Here is a 23,533-nt window from a genome sequence, read left to right on the forward strand (position 1 = left end):
AGGTGGTTGTTTATTAGAGGTCATTTTTACGAAAAATTGTTAAGTAAATTATGACAAACTATGAACTTAAGATCGATGACTTCTGGGTTTGCAATGTAATTTTCACCAAAACCAATGTCATTTCCGATCATGTGTGGACCAAAGATGCAGATGCTCGAATTGCAGGCTTATTTAATTTGGGATGGGGCTGTGATGGGGTTTTTTTCCCAATAATTTGTTTTCAAAAATCGAAAGGTGGGATGGTCCTAGAGGTGATTTTGCACCTGTTTGTCCCATTCTTTTCGCTGGCATTTTATTCTTTACTTTGTCTTGATTATTAGTATGTGCAATATTTATATAATATATTTATCTTTGTTATTGTATATGAGCCAGTGATGAAGCATAATAAATAAATAAATAAATAAATAAATAAATAAATAAAATAAAAAGCTTACTTACACAAGAAAGCATGGGAATTTTTTGTTTCAGGGGGAGTTTGGGGGCATTTATTTAATTCAATTTTCAGAAAGACTGGAGGGGCATTTACTAGAGGAGGAGCGTTTATAAAAGCAAAGTATTCTAGAATGTTGATTAGAAGATGGGCATGTTTTTTGCAACCATATTTCCAGCCCCATTCGAAGCAGTTATTGTACTTTTTCAAAATTATTCGCTGTGCGTTGGTTTTCTAGAGGCACAGGAATAATGCATGATGGGAAGGCAAAATTCTCAGCTGTGGGTTGCAGGTAAAGAAGTGTGTTGTAATTGTGTGAGATATGGGGCTATTCCAATTGAAATCCACACACCCCTTATGGAAGATATCACCTTAATCACCCACAGGGAGTGTGTATCTCAAATGGAGTCACCCATTCAAGTATACCCCATAAATGATTGCAATATGTAATGTGGAAGATTAACTTAGGTCATATCCTCCATAGGGGGTGTATGGATTTTAACTGGAACAGCCCATTTTCAATTCTGTCTGGTTTTGTCTGGTCTTTGAACAGTTTGGTGGAAGTTAATTCTAGTGCTTAATTGGTTGCTTGCTTGATTGGATTTTGTGGAATGGATAATTTGTAAAGGATGATATGGCAGCAGTTGGCGATATTATTATCGTATTTATCATAATATTTTCACAAAGAGTATCATTCTTAGTTGTGTGTGTTATTCTTTTTTCTCAAAAAATATTCTAAACAAGCATTTGTTAGCTAATAACATGACAAGAAATGCCACTTGTTTGTTTCAAAAGAGGATGGGTAGGTTGGGCTAATAGAACAAGTTTTGTTTTTTCCGTCGCTTTTCAAATCATGTGATATATATAATTGTGAAAATCCTTGATCCTAGCCTTGAACTGGTTATTATGGAACAAGCAGCAGACAACAGCTTGTTAGAATTGTCACCTTAAATGTTTTTCTTTGCATTTTGAAACATCAACCTGAAACTTTGATCCAAATTTTCACCACAAATAATTGTTTACAATAGGTAGGTGTAGTTGTGGAGTAGATTGACTGATTGCACTCAGGCATACTGTGTACCTTCTACGAACACACCCCTGTGTGCACAGGATTGATTGCAGGTGGATGCATTCATGTTTGCTCATATTTTCTAACAGTTTTTTTGAATATTTTGCAAATAATGGCAAAAATTGAGGGACTTTTTTCTTGTGTATGAAATAGGCTCAGTTTGTGCCGAATGTTGATGCTTATCCAGTGCACATTATATGCCCAATTTCTCCCTCAACAAAAAATACACAATCTATAATTGCAGTCTAGTACCTACACTGGTCCAGTTGAAACCCACACACCCTTTATAGAAGACATGACATTTATCTTCCACACAGGGGGAGGTAGATTTCAAATAGAGTCACCCATTCAGGTAACCCTATTTGAAATTCACACTCCCTGTGTGGGAAGATTAAAGTCATGTCATCCATACGGGGTGTATGGATTTCAACTGGAATAGCATACTAATCACACATGTTTTTAAACATATTAAATAAAGTATGATTCACTGAAGGTGGAATATAGACAACAAAATCACATTATACCGGTAATTCACTTAAAACAGCAGATGTCCCATGGGAATTACCCCACCCATACACATAAAGCATGCATCATGTAGCTATAGCTTACAGATAGATAGCTGTGATTGACATTGATGGCCCAAAAGAGTCTACAGGAAGTGGGAGTCACTTACTTAGCTTGTCTTAGTAAACAGGGGCCTATGTACTTAAAAACAAACCACACTAACACTGAAAAGGCTTTTCGGTGCTTGGAAGGGAAAGAAGGAAGTTTTAAAGAGAGCGGATGAAAAATAATTTGTTTGTTTCCCTGGGGATTTGAACCCCAAACCCCTTGGGTACCAAGCACTGGATTGGCGACTGGTAGCCTCAGGTGTTTCACTGGCCCGGCTATTAACAAAGCTGTACGTATAAACGCATCCCAAAAAGAAAGTATCCAGTTTGATTTTGGGCCATAAATCACAGATGCGGTCTTAAATCAAGACCTATCAAAAGTATGTTACAGATAAATTTATTCCGCACAGTTTGATACCTCATTTGACCAAATCGATGCAGAATTGATAACACAATGACCTTTTGAATTCAATCACCTCAATTTTAAAAGTTGCAGTAAATTTGATCCTGCTTCTCAATATGGGCAGCGACAGATCAAGGCCATCAGACATCTCATGAAAGCATGCGCCAAGCAGATGCCTGGCAGTCATTGTGCAGCAGGAGGACATACCAGATATTGACTGTGAAAAGTGAAGGGTAAAACATTGAGGAAGGACTAAAAGAGTATCTGTATTCAATAAAACACATGAAGTGAAGTCAAACAATCTTAGTCCTTCTCTGTTATGGTGTACATTTATGAAGAATCTTGAGAAGCAGGAAAACAACATTATAAAATTAATAGAGATTACTGCAACTTTAAAAATTGAGGTGATTGCCTTTAAAAGGTCATTGTGTCATCAATTCTGCATCGATTTGGACAAATGAGGTATCAAACTGTGCGGAATAAATTTGTCTGTAACATACTTTTGGCAGGTTTTGATTTAAGACCCCATCTTTGACTTATGGACCAAAATCAAACTGGATACTTTCTTTTTGGGATGCGTTTATATGACTAGGGTGATATATGTGATCATATGGGATACATGCAAGCACACACTGGCTTCATTTTGTAGGATTTTTCAGCGTTAGGGTTAAAGCCTGTATTTGACCCTGTATGAATTCAAATGAATAGGATGCCCAAGGGATCATTCATAAAAAAGCATGGTGATTTATAGTGCGCTACGCACAGGCACAATGCCTAGACTAATTACAGGCTGTCGCTGACCACTAAGGCCCCATATCATTCCATAAACCATCAAAACAAAACAGGGCCTTGCAGCTAATCGCACATCCTAGGCAATCCACAATTGACCTTCGCAGCCAGGATCAGTTCCCCAAGTATTTTACGGGTTTCATCTAGGGTAATTTCAAGCTACCTCAATTTGTCTAGGAGAGTGTACTTAACCACTGTCAGGGTTCGAACCCGCAGCCTCTCGCACCATAGTCAAATGCCTTCTTGAGCTAACTTGACAGTATATAACACAATTATTCTGAAGGTCTATGTATAGTGCCAGTTCAACAGAGCAAACTTGGGCTTTGAAGTACAATCATCAGGAGTGGGACCAGTATGACAGCAATTTAACAAGCTCGCAACAGCTTGTATTGCAATTTGCTATTTTAATGAATTTATGAAGGATCAAGGATGTTACTGTATTGGGACGAATAGAACTGATACTGTGTTGCATTGTTGTGGCTGTAATTAGTCTTTTCAACTTCTGCAGACAAAATAATTGTTACAGAAGTTTCTTAGAAAATTATTATATTAATGGGTCCACTGTCAAAATTTTCTGCAACACATCCCTACACAAACCAAATTTGAGTTATCCCACCCAGCCAATTACCCTCAAGCAAAATACACACCAACACCCCATTTCATACTAATAAACACATACAATTAAGAATTAGAGTAAAATTATCCTCTTCGTGACTTTGCACAATTCAAATTATCAATTGACTAAAACAGATCAATCCATTTTAAAGAAAATATGGATCTATATAGGGTATCAGTTTAAACATGGAAGAAAGAGATGAGAAGGAACCACAACGACTTCGATCGGCCAAGTTTTAATCCGCTTATCTATTGACGCATGAAAAGAAAAGCTATCAATGGTACCTCCTTTCATGTATGATCCATTTACCGCGATCGATGCTTGGCGAAATCATTACAGGAAAAAAAACTATAACAAACCCATCCACGAACAAACAAACGCTACACGGAAGTAAGATTCTGAAATTTCACTGATGCTCTGAACATGTATAGTAGCTTTGTTTTGGGATCTACATTCAAACTGTTTTCTTGATCGTATTGTGTAGAAAATGTCCTTTAAAACATCGAAAAGGTCGTCAAAATCGGAAGTTTTTTTGCTGAGTTTCAGCTTTAGCAAATAAGGTAAGATTTTGGTGACTTTTTCGATGAAAAATAGATGCAAAATGTTCTTAAATAATGCACAATGTTCCGGTTGAGTCCGGTATATAAAACATGTTTAATTGAATAGTTTATATGTGTATAATCGTAACTAGCTAACTCGTTTCAGTGCCAAAGACTGCCAACTCTGAGAAAAAAGTCATCAAAGTTCGGAAAATTGGGCAAAATGGAAGAAAAAGATGTAGGCCATCAATGACCGATGATCACGTCACCAGAGAAAATCCTATAGGGTGCTTGCACGGAAGGTCATTAGTTCAAATCATCCTTCAGACACGCTCCAGAAGACATGCAAATACATGGAGTACAATACCAATCACCTATTTAACGCGGGTATTGCTCAAAGTAAATCCTCATGAATAACAATGTCAATTAAATGTCGGTAAAGGGAGTGTACAAAGTGAATGCGTTCGTTGTGGTTCCTTCTTATCTCTTTCTTCCATGGTTTAAATAATCCACCACTTATTGAACATCAATAGTGAATGATTGGTATCCAGTACACCTGTAGCCATTTAGGTGTGGCCTTTTAAATCTCTATTGATGTAACCATGGAGGTATATAAATAAATGGAGAATGATCGCCAGAATTCTAATCTCCTAAGTGGAGATTATCCCGTTAACTCTATTCAATGAGTCACCAAACTTGAATTGACCAGCCACTGCAGCCAAGCTATTGATCTCCACGATGGTTATGAGCCTCTACCATGGTTCATTGATTGTCACTCCCAAAATGTCCTCATAGGAATTGACCCTACATTGACCCGTGCCGAAACCTTGTAAAAGAGACTGTATAATGACGTCAGCTAGTCATTATGATGTTCAAAGTCACCAGTTTTGATAGCTTATAGTTTCAATGTATGATTGTGCGAAAACCCAAGAAATTTGGATGTTCTGTTCTCAAGTTATGAAACTGTTTTCTACACTAGTTGTGCCGTAACTTGACAAATATACTTAGTTTTCATGTTCATATATTAAGCTTTTAAGGGGGTCTGAGGGAGCTCAAATATAGTGCAAATGAAAGCAAAACGCTTTTTACCTTCCGATTGTGAAAAGATTATGTTGGGCCAATTTGGGCCATTTGAGTTACTGAAGCGAGCAAAATTTACCGGAAGTACTTGAATTCATGCAAAAGTGATGATCAGACAATCTTTTCTAGAGAGAAATTGATAGGCCCTATACGGAATGTATAGGCCCGGGTATAGGCCCTACATACTTTGTTTAAACAGTTTCTCATAGTTTAGTGTATGATAACCGTGATTTGGGTTGAAGCTCGGGTCAAATTGATTGAGTGCCATGACGGATATGTCATATTATTGCTTTTTAAACTTTTAAATCTGTATTGTCATGAAATCGTATAGGCCGCCTAAATCATCATCATTAAACTTCTCATTTTATAATAAATAATTATCAGTATTTAGGCCTAAATGATTATATTAATATTATTAGGGGCTATCATTTTCTTTGGAGGAGGGGTTCCAAATATACGGGGGAGGTCATAACTTTTTGGGAAAAAAGTCATAATTCAATTTTTCATGACCAAAATGTAGGAAGTCACAAGATGACAACAGATAAGGTGTTTCTTTTATCAAAAGACTGATTTCTTGATGCAATTTAACTGAGACTAGTATACCTAAACCTAGGTATAGGCCTACTAGTCTCAGAATTTAAGCACTCAATTTTTTTCTTTTTTTTTATTTTGATATCAAAATTTTATGAAACATGAGCACTTTTCAATAAGTATAAACTTCATTTTACCCCATTGAAATCAATGGCCAGTGAAACAGACTTCACAAGATGTAATCAGCTTAGCATAATCAATATAAACCTGAAAATGCCCATTCAACAATAATGGGTCATAACCAACGTAGTACAAAAGAGGCTTGGCTGGATCATTCTCCATTTATTTATATACCTCCATGATGTAACTAAGTGTTCCGATTGCTGTACAAATGATGATGATGATATCGGTTGCTGTAGCTACTGGTCTTTGTACAAATGATAAGTTGGGTGGTATTTTTAGAATGCCATACAAGTGTTGTTTTTCTTTTTTGCACTGTTTTTGTAAGCAAGTAAAGATATCCATTTGTGTATTGATTGATATATTGTCCATTGTACTAAAATATTTATTAATAAACAGTGACTAGTTTTTAGTATTGAGCTGTATAGGGTATTATATAGTATGTAATGAAAATAAAGATATCCTTAATTTAACTCTAATTCTAGGTAAATCTATAGTAATAAAAGTGCAAGAAATTAGACTTCTATTCTTTTATTTTCCTGATCAGAATTATTCACAAAATTTTATTTTAGATATTCTATTCCGTAAAATGTAAATTATATAATTTGCTATCTACTGAAGAAAGCATTTGTGAAATAATCCCCATGGGCACTATACTGCTTTTCTTACAATGCTCCCGATTGGTTAATTGCATGATATAATCATATGGGTAACAAATCAAAATAGAGCTTTTAGATCTCTTAACAATTTTCAGGCATAATCCGCTTTCAACCCTACTGACTATTCTTACTATACATGTATCTTTGATTGGCTTAATACATGATATAGTCATCTTTGTAACCAATTGGAATAGTCCTTCTATAGAGTAGTGTCCAATAGAATACACAATAACAGGTCATCTAAATTGTGATTTACGTAAGGTGGAATTTTGATGTATTCTAAATTAAGATTTGAGACTTGGATCTGATTGCATAAATTGCTATCTACTGTAGATAGCATTGTTGAATATACATGGGGTCAGTTTTCAGAATTTCAGTTTGAAGTTATAAATTTTGACTATGTTTCAATCAACAATGATAATTATGTCTGATAATAATAATTATGATGATGATGAAAATAATAATCAGAATGAAAATAATAATTATGTATAAATAGTAATGATGGTAATGATAAATGCAATGATATAGAAAAGTGAGAAATTAAGCTCTGGAAGTCATACTGAGGACCAATGTTCTCTTTAAGATTTTGTTGTTGGGCCAATTTGGGCACACATCTTTCGCCCAAGGCTAAGACAAAAAATCTCAATTGATGGGCAAATTGGACTGGAATAAATGCTTCGTGTCCATTCTAGCAAGTTCTGCACCAGTTGCACGCCTGTATCAATTACGCACCTTGGTTTTGAGAAATGTTCCTAGATGTAGCTTGCCAGATCATATCATAGCAGCAGCCTATTCCTCCTCCTCCTCCTCCTCCTCCTCCTCCTGTTCCCCTGTTCCTCCTATTCCTCCTCCTCTTTCTCCTTCTCCTATTCCTCCTCCTCCTCCTACTCTTTCTCCTCCTATTCCTCCTCCTCTTTTTCCTCTTCCTATTCCTATTCCTCCTCCTGCTCCTCCTCTTCCTACTCCTACACCTAGAATAGAAATAGCATGGATACATGAATGTTCTGAGCATCCAAATTGTGTCTCCCTTTCAAGTGTCTAGAGATCACATTTTAAGTGGCAAACATACATCGGACCAAAATCACTAATGTGTATGCAGCCATCAAGCAGTACATTTTCATGCAGTCAAGACATAAATTGACTATCAAGAAAGACAAGAACCTGCTTTCATGGCACTTAGGAAATAAATATATGTGGGCTGAACACACCGTTGGGAAATAAAAGGGTTGATGATAAACAGTGAGAAATGTTAAGAGTTAAACTAGTTGAATGATTCTGTAAGGATTCTAGATTCTGATTTGTCAAATAAAATTTGGTACAGATCAGGCTAAGTGATACATGTACATGTAGGGTTGTCATGGCACAAAAATATTGTAGATGACATAGTATTATAGACTGATGGCCTCAGTCGTCAACATTCTGGATTGACTTTCAGGAAAATTTTGCGTCTGACTTGGAACCAGAATCTGGAGGAATGATTCTGCACAGTTGTATCGAAATTAACCTTTTGACCTGCGTTTGTTATTTGGGACACATTTTTAGAACATTCAGTGCACGAACATGTTCCTTTTCATTTTGGTGCCAAATTTGATACAGATCAGGCAGGGTTGTCATGGTACCAATATAATGTAGATGACATTGGAGTAGTATATACTCATGCCCTCAGTCGTCAACGTTCTGGATTGACTTTCGGGGAAAATTTGCATCAGACATGGAATCAGAATCTGGAAGAACGATTCTGCACAGCTAACTTATCCTTTTGACCTGCGTTTGTTATTTGAGACACATTTTTAGAACATTCAGTGTACGAACATGTTCCTGCAGCATGTGAAGATACAGGCACATTGGAAAGACTGGGTCTGAGTAAAAACAGTGGATTCAGTCCAGAATGGACCCCTAACGCTAGCTGTGATTGTTATAACAAATCATCACCCTCAGCTTCAGTATTTTAAAAGTCTGCTTTGTGGCCCCGGTCATGTCAGTGTATAGGAGGTACAAATAGCCAGCTCTTCTGGCTTTAGTTTACTCACTGTGAGCTTACATGTAACTGTTGAAATGCCATTCAGTATGAAGATGTGTCAATGTCTGGATGGGAAGAAATCGTTCAACAAGTGTTTATTACATGTCATGTGAAAGAGAGGCAATGGGACGAGTAACGTAGGGGCCATGTAGCATCGTAATAATAGGGGCCATGAAATGTGTTCCCTCAGAGTTTGACAGGATTTAACAGAATGGTTTAAAATTAATACTACATGTGTAATTCATTTGAAATATATTGGAGAATTTGTTGCGAGTAATTTAAGCTAAATTTCCAAGTAAACAGAAGTCAAATGGTCTCAGTTATGAATAGTTGAACTCAGTATTAAGAGTCTACATCATGGTACACCCAGTCAGTCTGAAACACTGTCAATCCGAACCACCGTCGGTTCAAATTTTTATGGTTAGGTTTAGCGTTCCTAACCCTAACTCTAACCCTAACACTAGCCCTAAACTTAACCCTAACCCTAAAAATTAGGACTGACGGTGGTTCGGACTGATGGTATTTCGGACTGACAGGGACTCGGGAGACCCCTGCATCATTCCCGCAGCCAGGGGAGGAGTGATGGGGCATTATGCCCTGATCCTCCAAGGTCGTAAAATTCTGCTCCAAATCACCAAAATTAGCCCAAGACAACCAAAAATCTCTCCCAAATCCTTCCAGAATCCACCCAACTTTGTGCAGTGCCCAAAAATAGTGCACTTTTTCAAAAATCCACCTAAAAAGAAGCTCTTTTTCATTAATCCTCCCCCCCCCCCAAAAAAAAAGAATCCCTGGCTACAGGCCTGGTCTACACACACTTTGCATTTGATGGTTACTTGAGGTCATTACTCATCTTGGTGCAACATTTGCATTCATATTGGATAGCCACTGTTAAGCTTTTGCCAGGTACATATGTTTAATTTAAGTATATTAAAACCATCTAGTCTGCCTAAGGCTGTTGAGTCAATGTTTACTGTGAGTTTTTAAATAAAAAGTAGCATTTTTATTATTAAAAACATGTACAAAATCTTATCAAATGAAGCAAAAGCTTTCAGCTGATCATATTGTCAGTTATTTTTGTATTTGGATAAGCTTAGTATAATTTATCCAAACAGTTGGTACTGGGTTTATTTTAAGATTGGAATCAAACCCCAAAGGTGCAGAATCCATCAAGATATTAGTGGTTGGTTAGGACCCTGCACGGGGAGGCACTTAATGCAAATGATCATTCAGGTATGCTCCCTGGAAAGACCCCCGGGAAAGACCCCTGTTTTGGGACCACACAACTCCGAAAGACCCCAGAATTTTGACCAAAGAGTGCTGAAAGACTCCTGATTTTGATAATTTCAGCTCTAAAAGTCCACTAAATTGCTCATTCCTCACATTCTGGTATTTCCAGGCGATTTTCAACTAGAAAGCCAAGAAAAGACCTGTGATTTTTTACTGTTCGCAGCTCCAAAAGACCCCATTTTGTCAGTACACATCAGCACCCAAAGATCCGGTATCTCCGAATTCGGTGGGAACATAACCACCAACATTTTGTGCCTTTGACAAGTTTATGAGTAACATTGAATTAATGGATTTGTGAAAGCACATCCCTGTGAAAAATGTTTCTAATTGTTTAGTCATGAAATAAAAGGAGTAAAATTAAGTAGTTTTACAGTATTTCGGTATCCGTCATTTAATAAGAATACTCTAGGGAGACCAGCACTTTAAAACACATTGCTGGTTACTACTATTTAGTTCTGAGTGTTTTAGCCATGAACATATTCTTGTCTACCATGTGATAGACGAAAGACAACCAGGATCCAATTGATGCAAACATAGCACTTACAAGCTAAACCCCAGCCATCGACTAAGAATAAACGATTAAAATGAACTTGAAGTAAACATCCCAGAGTAAATATGCTATTTCATTTATAGTATCTAATCAGGTAAAATGTTCATATAAAAGTACATTCCCATCCTTAGATTTGATCCTCGATTCTCTGAGAATCTTATACTTCCCACAATGCATTTCTCCCATTTCGATTTTCTGTACTGATTTGCAATCGTTAGTGACAAAATGTACCTCAATGAACAGATCCCATCCATAATCGGCAAAATGTGTTTTTCTTGACTATCGACCCATGTTTAGCCTGTCTATTCTCAAAATGAAAGGAAAGGGAACCTGTACAAAGTATTGGGAGTGTCATTTGATGCAATGAGATGCTGTATCACTTTGCAAAGGATTCTGGGAAGGGTAAGATATCTCCTCTGCTTGATTCTACTTCCATAGATTCTACTTCCACACTCACTACTTGAAAGATTTCCCTATAGCCGACTATCCATCCTCTGTAATGAAATATTAAATGTTCATTTACTCACTCCTCGCCTGGGAGAGTATCTCATAAAGGAGGACCCCTGAGGGTACGTCTTAAGACTAGAGGCAGTTATCGTCTTGGCACAGTCATTATCATGCCGCTTTCTCGTTGCATCGCCGTTGTCGTGGTGACAAGCAGATGGTTGCAGCTTAACTGCATTTTCATAGAAGGAAGATTGCAGAATCAGAATTGAGATTAAAGACATGACAATCTCTAAGATGTACAGTTCCTTAACCCCTATATGCTTACACTCAAAGAATGACCTTTATGTTGGGTACAAAAACTCATACTCCACAACGTGAGGTCAAAATTTAAGCTTTGCTTAATGTTTAATGTGGACTAAGGCATTGGGTATGAGATTGTTATGGATCATAGTGAAACAAGTGTTAAGATGTGTGTCTCTATAATTAAAGACCGAATTAAAAAGACTAATTTGCGTCTGACGTCATGACAAAGGCGCGCCGTGATTGGTTACTGACCTGCGCAGTATGGCATTTTTGGTCTGATTGACAGGACGTCATACGCAAACTAGTCTTTTTAATTCGGTCTTCAATTATAGGTCAGGTGTTCTGATGAAATTATCCTTGATGATGCTGTGGGGTCATGTGGCCATTTACTATAATTCCAACTTGCTATCTACTGAAGATAGCTCATAATACAATTTGCTATAGATTTATCCAACCTTGGGTTCTGTCCTTTGGTTGTCTGCAGCCAGTCAGAACAAAAATGACTGAAAATTACAATATTTTGGGCTAATTGTAAACAAATTTTCATATTTTACTGCCCAAAAAGGTACTAACACTTTAAGGTGTTAAAACATGCTTAGAAAATAAATATTTGTATTCATTGTATTTGCATAATATATTTCAAAAATGCTATACATTTTTTTGCATGATAGTGGATAATAAAAGAACTGAGCCCATGCTGTTGGAAGTGTTAAACAGTAAAGCTCGAGGGTGAAAAGGAAAAATTCTGGAAGGGAAAAGCAAAAGTAGTGATAGCATTTTGTAGATAAATTATTAATGGGGTGATTCTAAGATTGAATAATTGAAGCAACATGATATCAGCATTTATATGCCATATAGCATTTTATAGATTCTAAATGAAATATAATATTGAGTGTCGTATTAAATATTGATATATCTTTAGGGATTTTAGTATGTGCATACACCTAAAAATGCAGAACACCAGTATTGGAACATTGATTCATGCATTTTTAAATGAAAATTCTTCCTCTGGAGTTCTTGATTTGGATCGGGTGGGGATATGTGCTTGGGGTTCTGAAAACTTACTGATAAAATGTGCATAATTTAGACACCAACAATTTTACAAATTTTCTAGACTTTGATATTATTTCTGTTAAAAATTCAGGTAAATTTTTGGAAATTCTGCAAATTTGGTAAAATCAACACTTTCCAGAGTTTTTGAGGAAATTTTGAAAACTCACCTCTAAACAAGGTTTTTGTTATTGAAATTGACACCCCAATCTAACCCTATGATCCTGAAAATATAGCCCAAACTTGCTGCACATCCCCTGACCCACATTTCACAAAGAACTTCTACTGGAATTCTTGTTCTAAGAAGCAGTGGTCAAGCCAAGGGGGGCAGCTGTCCACTTCCCTGTGAGAATTCGTGCCCATCTCTTTTCCGATCTCCTGAGGATTACTGGCCACCTTAAAATTTTAGATTAAAAAAATCTTTTTTGTACTTTATGACCATTTTTGTCAAAAGTCTGCCCTCCTTGAAAGTTGCCATGTCTCCCCTTGTCCTCCCCCAATCCCCCCCATCCCGAAAAAAATCCTGGGTACACTACTGCTAAGGAGTCTGAAAGTTACGCCTTATACTCTTTGGATTGTTTACCGGTTAATAATGCATTAAGCAGAAAATGGCATTGCTGCTTGATTTGAGAGTATCTTAGATGACTGATCAAGTGTCTCATCGCTTCATCAGAGAAAGCTAATTCAATGTGCATTGCTTGCCAGTACTCTATTATATGACATCTCTATCAGAATTATTTGGCAGGACTTAACATTAGCTTCCTTCTAATGTTTCAAAATTCCTGTGCGAAAAGACCTGAAAATTGACAATTGATATTTAACCTGCAGTTGTACAGTAAATGTACAGTAAACATAGCAAATTAAAGCAAGATGTATTTATTTAGCCCTCAAATACTGATCTTTGAATTGTCTGTTGTCCTCTGTGGCTCATGAGCAAGTGTAATTTAGAACTAACCTCAATGTACTGGTTGCTTTGATAACATAGAAAAGCTGAAACTAAGAGCCTCTGCAGACTCAGAGTACATTCGATGTAACATGTTTAATTTATTCCCATTCTATTTCCAGTAAGTTCTAATGAGTGTTTGATGAGGTAAAATCAGTAACATGTTATGTAGAATGTCTGGTGGAAATATATTATCAATTTTACATCATCAAACATTTGTTAGAAGTTAAATTAATTACTGGAAATAGAATGGGAATAGATTAAATAACAAAGACATGTTACATTGAATATGTGACACGATCTGGTCCATGGGGGCCAAAGGCGGCAAATTTGAAACTAAGATATAGGTAAAAATAAGGAGTAAAAAACAATAAAATACATAAGAAAATAGACATCAAAAAACTTCATAATTTCATAACCAAGTATGCTAGGCCTTTGGTGTTTTCAGTACATGAAAGCCAATTGCATGTATAATGTAATAATTATAGTAACTCAATTTTCAAAAATGCCTCCTTTGGCCCCCATGGACCAGATTGTGTCACATATTCTACGTCCAATAAAAAGTCTGTAGCGGCCCTAATAGCATAACCTGCGATTTATTGTGCTTGAATACATGCGTATTCACTGCAGCAGGTGCAATCAACATATATTTAATCAGGCTCCTCCTTGTATGGTTTAGCACCTGTTATCTGATGCTTCATTAATATTGCATGTTTTGACAACAAAATTCATCACTGTGTTAAACCGCAGAATGCAGCAACAGACAGGCAGTAATAACCATGATGTACAGTTTTTGTACACACACTGTCCATATATATAGAAGTATTGCAGTATCCTTAACATTGAAGTAATTAACACCCAATCGGGAGGGGGGTTGCAATTCTTTTCTTTGTACCCCATTGGTCAGGACAAATACTAGTAGTCACAGAAAATCCACTATTTTGGGCCAAATTTGCCCTATTTTGGACCAAAAATTCACTTTAAATTTGTCATTTTTCTTAAAATGTTTTAATAACATTTAAAAATGTTGGGTTATATAGGCCTAAAGATCATCAATGCATTTTTAAGGGCTGGGGTATGAACGTTTGGACAGTATTTATTTTGGGACATTAGAGCACAGCAGACATATCGAATTGCATTCTGAATACGAAGAATGTCATTCTGATATCAAATAATTTTGATTTGGAGGGCGCTGTTTGGTTTGCTCGGAGTGAGACATGCGATAGTTTTGCTCCGATTTTGGCTTCAAAATCCCGGTGCTGGCAGAGTTATTCGTGTTTTGTTGTGATTTAACAGATTGCTGATTAACTATGGGTCCTAAGGGTCAACAAAGGAAACCTGATAGAACACCAACAAAGCAGGTACCTCCAAAGAAACAAAAACTGGCGTCATCACCAGAACCAAATTGTGTTATCATGGACGACATCAACGAGGTCAAGGGTCAAGCTAACAATATGGCGGCCTCCATGGCCACGAAGAAGTTGCACTTTGTCAACGAGCACGATGGCCCCTCAGGTGAGAATGATTCTCCAAACATGCCAAAATGGTTCAGACAATTTGAAATTCGTTTGGATCAGCGGCTAAACAAACTTGATCAGGTGGCTGAGAAGATTGAGAATCTGGCGTCGATGGTGGAGGAACATGATCAGAAATTTGCTAGTGTACAGTATGATATGGCCTCTCTCAATGAGCGGTTCAAGAACCTGAAAAACAGAGAACGAAGAACTATATTTAAAACTAGATGACCTTGAAAACAGAGGTAGGCGTATTAATCTGATATTCCATAATGTTCGGAGAAGGCTGAAGCTCGTGAGAATTGTATGGAGACCGTTAGTGACATCATCAATAACTATGTTGGTTTTGAGCAACCCTGTGAAGCTGTTGTTGAAAGGTGTCACCTTACAGGACAGAAAGGTCATAAACCACGCATCATCCATGTTGCTTTTTCATCGTATGCCGTCAGAGAAAAAGTTCGTAAAACTTGCATCTCTAAGTTTAAGCAGAGTTCATACAACGGTACCAAGATCGCGGTTGGGGAAGACTTTTCGAGGAGGGTCGTCCAATAAAAAAAAAGCAAAAATGGCTTGCTTTAAAGTCCTAAAAGAGGAAGGGAAGCGTCCTTTCTTTCTGTACCCAGCATCACTCAGATACAGAGTGAATGGAAAGCTCATTTCAGCTGACTGAGCCGTTTTCATGCATTTCTTTGCATCCTTGTTATAACTTTAAATGTTGAACTTTGTGACTTTACAATGAAGACGCCTTGCCTCTCGCTATTTTTTATAGTGATAGTATTAAAAAGAACTGTAAAGCTGGTTACCATTTTCACACTTCGCGATCTCTGTTGCGTTTGTATTTGATTCGGCCTTTTCGTAAGTGTAATGAGATAGAATTTTGAGATAAAGTTATCTCATTTTGTTGCACATTCTTTGTACATGTAATTTCTTAAATTTTATAGCATGGTTCTTGAACAATTTAAAAGTTGTCATTTTCTCCTTCCATACTATGTACAAGATTCAGGGGTGTGATTTGTTTAGGTTTTTCCAGAATTCTGGCCAAAATTTTTGCCTTTTGGGTGATTTTTAACCCGTCTTTGGGTATTTTTGCCCGATTCCGCCTTTTTTTTTTTTTTTTTTTTTTTTTTTTTCTATTTTCTGGATTTTTTCAAGCTTTGAATCGCTCCTCTGATTATTGTTGTTTTTCATAGATCAGACCTCATTGAATTGTTGTTTGAATTTTCAACAACATTTGTTATTACATGCATATGTTTCTTCAAAATGTAGCCCATCTTGACTGGAAAGCAAGGTTCTGGTAATGCTTCTTCACTGCTTGGGTTTGAGTGCGCTCACCGGGGTCACCCGCGTCTTCAGCTGTTTATTTCTAGCTTGTGGTAAGATTGAAGAACTGCGTAATTTCAATTTGTATTGCGCTCTTTATAAGTTCCTAACATGTTTCACATGGAGCTTGAGCAATGTGAGATTGGTCATGTTTTCTCCTCATCCATGTTTAAGATGATTGTCCATCGATCAGGCTTCACTGAATCTTTGTATCAATTTTCAAAACAAAATGTTGCACTGTTTAAATTCTTCATGTTTTTCTTGTCTAGAGAGCAGGATGACACTTCTGCGCTGCCTGGATTTGGTGCGCTCCCCGGGGCTCTTTCGCCGGGTCGACGGGCGTCTTCCGCTGAAGGTGCCGGTTGGTCCGTGGGGTGCTCTGGCGGGTGTCCCGGTTTTGGGTCGTGTGGGGTGTTGTTTTGCTTTCTATTTACATTTTTTCCTAATGTAAGCATGAATTTGCATAATTTTTTCGTATCTTGACCATTTTAATACGGTCTTGTTGGTCGTGTTTTAGTGCATAAATTTTTGCACTAAAAAATAATCAATCATTCAAATTTGTCTTTTGCCAGCACTGTTGGATTTTGAACTGCCAATTGTTTTGCTGCCTTTGTCCCAGTGTTCAGGGCTGTTGCGTGATTTGAGGCCCTGACTTCGTGCGGCGTCGCTTTTCAATTGCGTGTTCTTAATCAACTTTTTATGTTTTTTCCTCCTTTTATGTTTCCTTCTCCTTGTATTTTTTTTTTGTAATGTTTGCAGCTGTACATGTAATTCAAGATCCAACTACATTAGGTTTTGTGTATTCTACAGGTATGTTAGGGATATTGAAATTATATGCAGTATTTAAAATGACATACAATGTACATGTGTGTTTTTATTGTAACCTTATGAACATTCAAGTATTTACATCAGAAGAGGATATCTTCTGGATTTTACTACCAATAATTAAATGGTTCTAACTTTAAGTACTTTTAACTGTAGAGGTATTCAGGACACTTTCAAGCGTAAAAAAGTTTTTCATTACCTTAGGTCAATAGGAAGTGATATTATTTTTCTGCAGGAGACCCATTCTTCTACTACAGAGGAAACATTTTGGAAAACACAATGGGGTGCTCATGCCTGGTTTAACAGTTATGCTTCTAACAGCAGAGGGGTGGCCATTTTGATTAGTAATTCTATTTCTGTTGATGTTAAATCCATTTATAAAGATCCTAATGGAAGGTTTTTAATTTTGTCTGCTGTTTTGAATGGGTTCCCAGTTGTTTTGACAAATATTTATGCCCCTAATGCTGATGATCCCCAGTTTTATTTGGATGTGTTTGCCCACTTAGATAAATTTGATGGTTCATCCCTTGTTATTGCTGGTGATCTAAATTTAGCTTTGAGTGATCTTGATTACCGTGGTTCTCGTGCTCGCCATTCAAATATTAATGCAAGTGAAATGGTCAATATTTTGATCGAAGATTTTAATTTAATTGATGTATGGCGGCATTATCACCCTAACCTTAGGCATTATACCCGTCATCAACACAATCCTAAGGTTTTATCAAGATTGGATTATATTTTGATTTCAGAGAATATGATTGGTTCCTGTTATGGTTCTAAAATTCTTCCTGGGGTTAACTCAGATCACTCAATTGTTAATTTGAAATTTGATTTGGATCCCAACCCCCGTGGCAGATGCTACTGGAAATTGAATTGTAATTATCTTCGTAAAGATGCTGACTTTATTAAATTTATTAAAAATAAAATTGAGGAGTTTAAAATGACCAATCTTTGTAACACTGATTGTAATTCCAATTCTATTTGGGATGCTTTCAAATGTACCATCACTGGTTATTGTATTGAGTACACATCTAGAAAGAAGAAAGAGAGACATCCTCTAAGAATAACCTTATTAATAAGATTAAGGAGCTTCAACTCAAATTGGTCGATGGTCTTGATGACGATGCTTATGCTACTATCAATGATGAGCTTAAAGAGTTAGATTCCCAGTTGAATAAGATTGTTGATTTTGAGACTGATGGGCTTATCACTAGATCCCGCTGCCGTTGGGCAGAAGAGGGTGAGAGAAGTTCCAAATACTTCTGCAATTTGGAGAAAAGATCTAATGAAAAGAAAAGCATTAATCGCATCAGGACTGCCGATCAAGATATGATAACAAACAAAAGAATATTCTGGAGGAAATTCACAAATTTTATAGCAAGTTGTACCAATACTCTGGTATTGAAAAGAATTGTACTGAGTATGATGTAACAGTTAATGATTTTTAAACCCTCTTGATATTCCCAAGCTCTCCAATGAAGATAAAGATAATCTTGATCAGCCCCTTTCAAAAATGAGGTTTTTCAGACTATTTCTTCTATGAATCACAACAAATCTCCAGGGTATGATGGCTTACCCGTCGAATTTTACATCATTTTTGGAACGACATTAGTGATATGCTTCTTGACTCTTTTAATTTTTCTTTTGAAAGTGGCCTTCTTAGTTTGTCCCAAAGAAATGGAATTATCACTTTATTGCCAAAGAAAGATAAGGATCTATTGGAAATTCAAAATTATAGACCAATCTCACTTCTTACTACTGATTACAAAATTATTGCCAAGACTATGGCTAACCGTTTAAAGAAATGTATTGGTAATTTGATCCATTCAGACCAGTCTGGCTTTTTAAAAGGCAGAAGCATTGGTAATAACATTAGGCTACTTTTAGATGTAATTGATTTTACTGAGGCGAATGATATCCCTGCTGCTGTTATTTTATTAGATATCCAAAAGCATTTGATTCGGTCAGTCATGAGTTCCTCTTTAAAGTGTTGGATCATCTTAATTTTGGTGAAAATTTTATCAAATGGGTTAAAACTTTTTACTCAGGCAGGAAATCTGTTGTTATTAACAACGGTTTCCTTACAAAATCAGTCAATATGGAACGGGGCATATTTCAAGGTTGCCCAATCTCCCCATACCTTTTCCTGTGTGTCATGGAGACGCTTGGGAGTGCAATTAGGATTAATTCCAATATTAAAGGTATTTTGGTTAACAGGAAAGAATTGAAAGTGTCCATGCTTGCTGATGACACTACATGTTACATTGATGGTTCAAAGGAATCATTTCAAAGTCTGTTTGATATCCTCAACACTTTTGGTAAATGCTCTGGTTGTAAGGTAAACATGTCTAAATCCAAATCAATTTGGATAGGCTCTAAAAAAGGCAACCAAGAGTTTCCATTTCAAGATAAGGGGCTTTGCTGGGTTCAAGACAAATTCAGTTACCTTGGTATTAATTTTTCCCTCAATCTGAGTTTGTTGTTTGACTTAAATTATAAGGTGAAACTGAAGCAAATTGAACAAACCTTAAATTGTTGGAAAGCTAGAAGTTTGTCACTCATTGGTAAAATTTGTGTCATAAAATCTCTTTTGCTTCCACAGTTGTTGTATCTTTTTTCTGTGCTCTGTATAAAAATTCCAGAAACTTTTTTCAAAAATTTAAATAAATTATTTTTTAATTTCATCTGGAATGGGGAAATGACAGAGTGAAGAGGGATTTTGTATGTCTTGATTATTCTTTGGGTGGTTTACGATGGTTAATGTAAAGTGTTTTATGGAGGCTCAAAAATTGATTTGGGTAAAATATTTACTTGATGACAACTATGAGTGCATGTGGAAATCTCTTGAGATTTCTTTTCTTCAAAATTTCATTCTGATGTTAAAATTCTGTGGAAATCTCATGCACCTGAAAGTATTCTTTTCGCGTCTGAAGAATGTGCAGCTGGCTGATTCAATAAGATCGTAGTATGCTTTTAGAGATAAAGCCACTGAAGACCTTGATTATGAGATCCGAGAAATGAGGAGTCAGAATAGCACTTGTATTTGGTTCAATAGAAGTATTAGATCCAAATCAAAACAGTATTTTTATTACGATTCTTGGTATACTAAAGGGATTTGTACTCTATCTGATGTTCTTTATGATAATCTTCCCACACCAGTCTTAAAATCTTTTGACGACTTAATAATTGAATTTGATATCTCTTACAGAGATAGGAGAAAATATAATGTGTTGATGGATAGCATTGTTCATTATTGTGGGATGCTGGATGATTTTGAGGACCAGGATTTTGACACTTTCGACATTTTCTCTAATAATCTTATCCTGGTCCCCAGGGTCCCTCGCTACACCTACAGTATAATGTTAAACAAGCTTCCCCCTGAAAGAATTCAAAAATTCTGGGAAGATATCTTTGAAGATTTTTGTGATAAGGGGAATGTAGGGTGGGAAGAAATTCATATCCGGAATTTCAAATGTACCATTGAGACTCAATTAAGATCATTTTATTTTAAACTATTCCATAAGGCAATTGCTTTCAACAGCTTTCTCCACAAAATTGGAAGAAAAGATTCTCCTCTTTGTTTCTTTTGTGACAAATTTCCCGAAACTGTGGTTCATGTTTTTTGTGAATGTGATAAAGTTAAATGTATCTGGAATGAGTTATTTAACATGTTAAATGACAAACTTCACCTGAATATTCAGTTTAATAGTTTTGACCTTATGTTTGGTATTGCCAATGATAATTTACTTTCCTTTTTAATATTATGCAGTAAATACTACATTTACAGATGTAGATTTCAGGAAGTGAACCCAAACTTTACTGCTTTGAAAAACTTCATTTTGATGAAAAGAAAATGGAATATGATATTGCTTATAAAAGGGTAAATTAAGTAATCACTTTAAAAAGTGGTGCTTTGACATTTGATGTACAAGGTGCATCAGCACTGTAATATTGGTTTGCCATTATGTCACAGGTACATGTATGTTGACTCTGTATGATATACTAATTGTATCTCATTATTCATTATTTGTGCATTATGTAGTACACTATGCCATGTATGTATACACACATTTGCAGCTGTAATTGTGATTCTCTGTGATTATATTACTCTTATGTTTGCTTTTTCCAATAAAAAATATAATGACAAAAAAAAAAAAAAATTTTGATTTTTTGAAATTAGCAATTTAATACACATTTTATGGCAAATCATTAAAAATTGATATTTTTGATATTTAACAGTACTTGAAGTAAACCTTATAAATCTGATGATTTATACTTAAAGTGTATGTAGGTGGGATGAAATGCCGACGATCAATTGAAAATTTTGACCTTTTCAGTTATTGAAGATATGGATTTTTTCCCAAAACACCAACAAAATTAGGTCTTTTGGGAAAAAATCCATATCTTCAATATGAAAGGTCAAAATTTTCAATTGACCGTCGGCTTTTCCTCCCTGCTGCACATACACTTTAAGAATATATCATTAGATTTATATAATTTACTTCGAGGACTGTTATATATCAAAATTTGAAAAATATCAAATTTTTATAATTTGTCATAAAATTTGTATTATATTGTGATTTTCAAAAATGAAAATTATTTGATATCAGAAAGACATGCTTCAGATTCAGAATGCAATTCGATAGGTCTGAGATGCTCTCATGTCCCACAAAAAATACTGTCGAAACGCAATAAACGCTCATTTTAGATCCCTTAAAATGTTATTGTAAAATATTTTGGACAAAATAATTAATATTTGTGCAAAATATTTTGTCAGCAGTTGAATAACATTCTGTTAAAATGTTTTGCATTACCTTTTCAAAAATGTTTTATGAAGGTTAATACCCTTTATATAACCAGACATTTAAACCTTTTCTGTAAAACACTGTGTTTGTTGGGATACTTAACACAATGAAATAATCGGACCATCAACCTTAGAAATTGACATTTTTCATTTAAATATTGTTGGATTGAATTTTGTGCAATTGAGTGTATGTACAACAATTGATCACATTGTATGTTTTTGTTTGACTTGTTCTTACAGCCTGAGAATATAATGCTGCTGAATCGTAATAGTCATAGCATCAAGTTGATTGACTTTGGGCTGTCACGGAAGGTCGCAAAGGGCAGAGAGATCCGTGATATGATTGGCACACCGGAATTTGTCGGTAAGTTGTGAAAACACAATTTGACATGTTGGAGAATGAGTTTGATATGTGAAATCTAAATGAGCTGTGAGTATCAGAAGAAAAAAATATATTAGAAGTTGTAATTTTTGTGTGTGTCTATTTTTGTGTTTTGCCAATATGTAACCACTTGTTTTTAAATTTGAAATTAAAATATACATTTGTGTATTCTAATTTTGTATGCATGATTTTTAAAATATCAAATTTTTATAATTTGTCATAAAATTTGTATTATATTGTGATTTTCAAAAAATGAAAATTATTTGATATCAGAAAGACATGCTTCGTATTCAGAATGCAATTCGATAGGTCTGAGGTGCTCTCATGTCCCACAAAAAATACTGTCGAAACCCAATAAACGCTCATTTTAGATCCCTTAACTCAAGAACCACAAAAGATGGGAATATAAAATGTGATTATTGGCTGGCTTCCTTGACTTATCTCCTTTAAAATCAATGTATAATAATAACAGTGAATAGATTCATCAGGTTTGTAAATCAAATCAAGTAGTAATTTTTGTTTGGCAAGTAATATTTCGTCCATCTCGTCGGAGGAATTCATCAGATGTGAGCATCTGATCCACTTTCCCGGGAAACTGGCTTCCGGTTTTGAGTAGTCTTACTTCCAGTCTTCAAAAGTGGGTCAAATACGTGACAAAAATTACTACTTGTATAATAATAAGATGCAGTTTTTTATTAGTTAAATTGCTTAAACGAGAAAAAATATGGTTCCGGCCATCACACTCTCCTTAAGCAAACCGAGTGATATATAAAATTGGCAGTCAGTGAGCAGGCACACAGACCTGACCAGAATAACAGGCATATAATTTGATTGGTTCCAATCAAGATGGGCGTAATTGGATTATGCAATCAATGTGCCTTTAATCACGATGAGAAATTAACGGGGAATGTCAGGGTTAGATTACGGTTTAGTCAAAACATCTTTTAGATGAGGTTAGTAAGCTGGAAAAGTACACTTGCTGAGTTATTGCAAACATTAATGAGGGGAAGGGGTTCATTAAGGTGTGTTTGTGTTTAATTATGGAAACTTTCTTTTCATCTCAGATGCAGAAGTTGAGATTAGATTAGATTCACTTGGGTGCAGAAAAAAAAGAGTTTAAGAAAATTGAAATAGAAATACATGCATGTATCACCAAATAAACTTGTTTGTTGTTTTGC

General features: G+C 35.8%; 1 protein-coding gene across 1 annotated transcript in view; it reads left to right on the plus strand.

The window, feature by feature from the left end:
* LOC140171939 (death-associated protein kinase 1-like) overlaps positions 1–23,533 on the plus strand; it is a 238,219-nt gene that overhangs the window by 56,240 nt on the left and 158,446 nt on the right. The window contains 1 exon segment of the mRNA XM_072195283.1: positions 22,214–22,337. Within this exon segment, the coding sequence (XP_072051384.1) occupies positions 22,214–22,337 (124 nt within the window).

Source organism: Amphiura filiformis, chromosome 15 (assembly GCF_039555335.1).
Source record: "Amphiura filiformis chromosome 15, Afil_fr2py, whole genome shotgun sequence".
Taxonomy (NCBI): Eukaryota; Metazoa; Echinodermata; class Ophiuroidea; order Amphilepidida; family Amphiuridae; genus Amphiura; species Amphiura filiformis.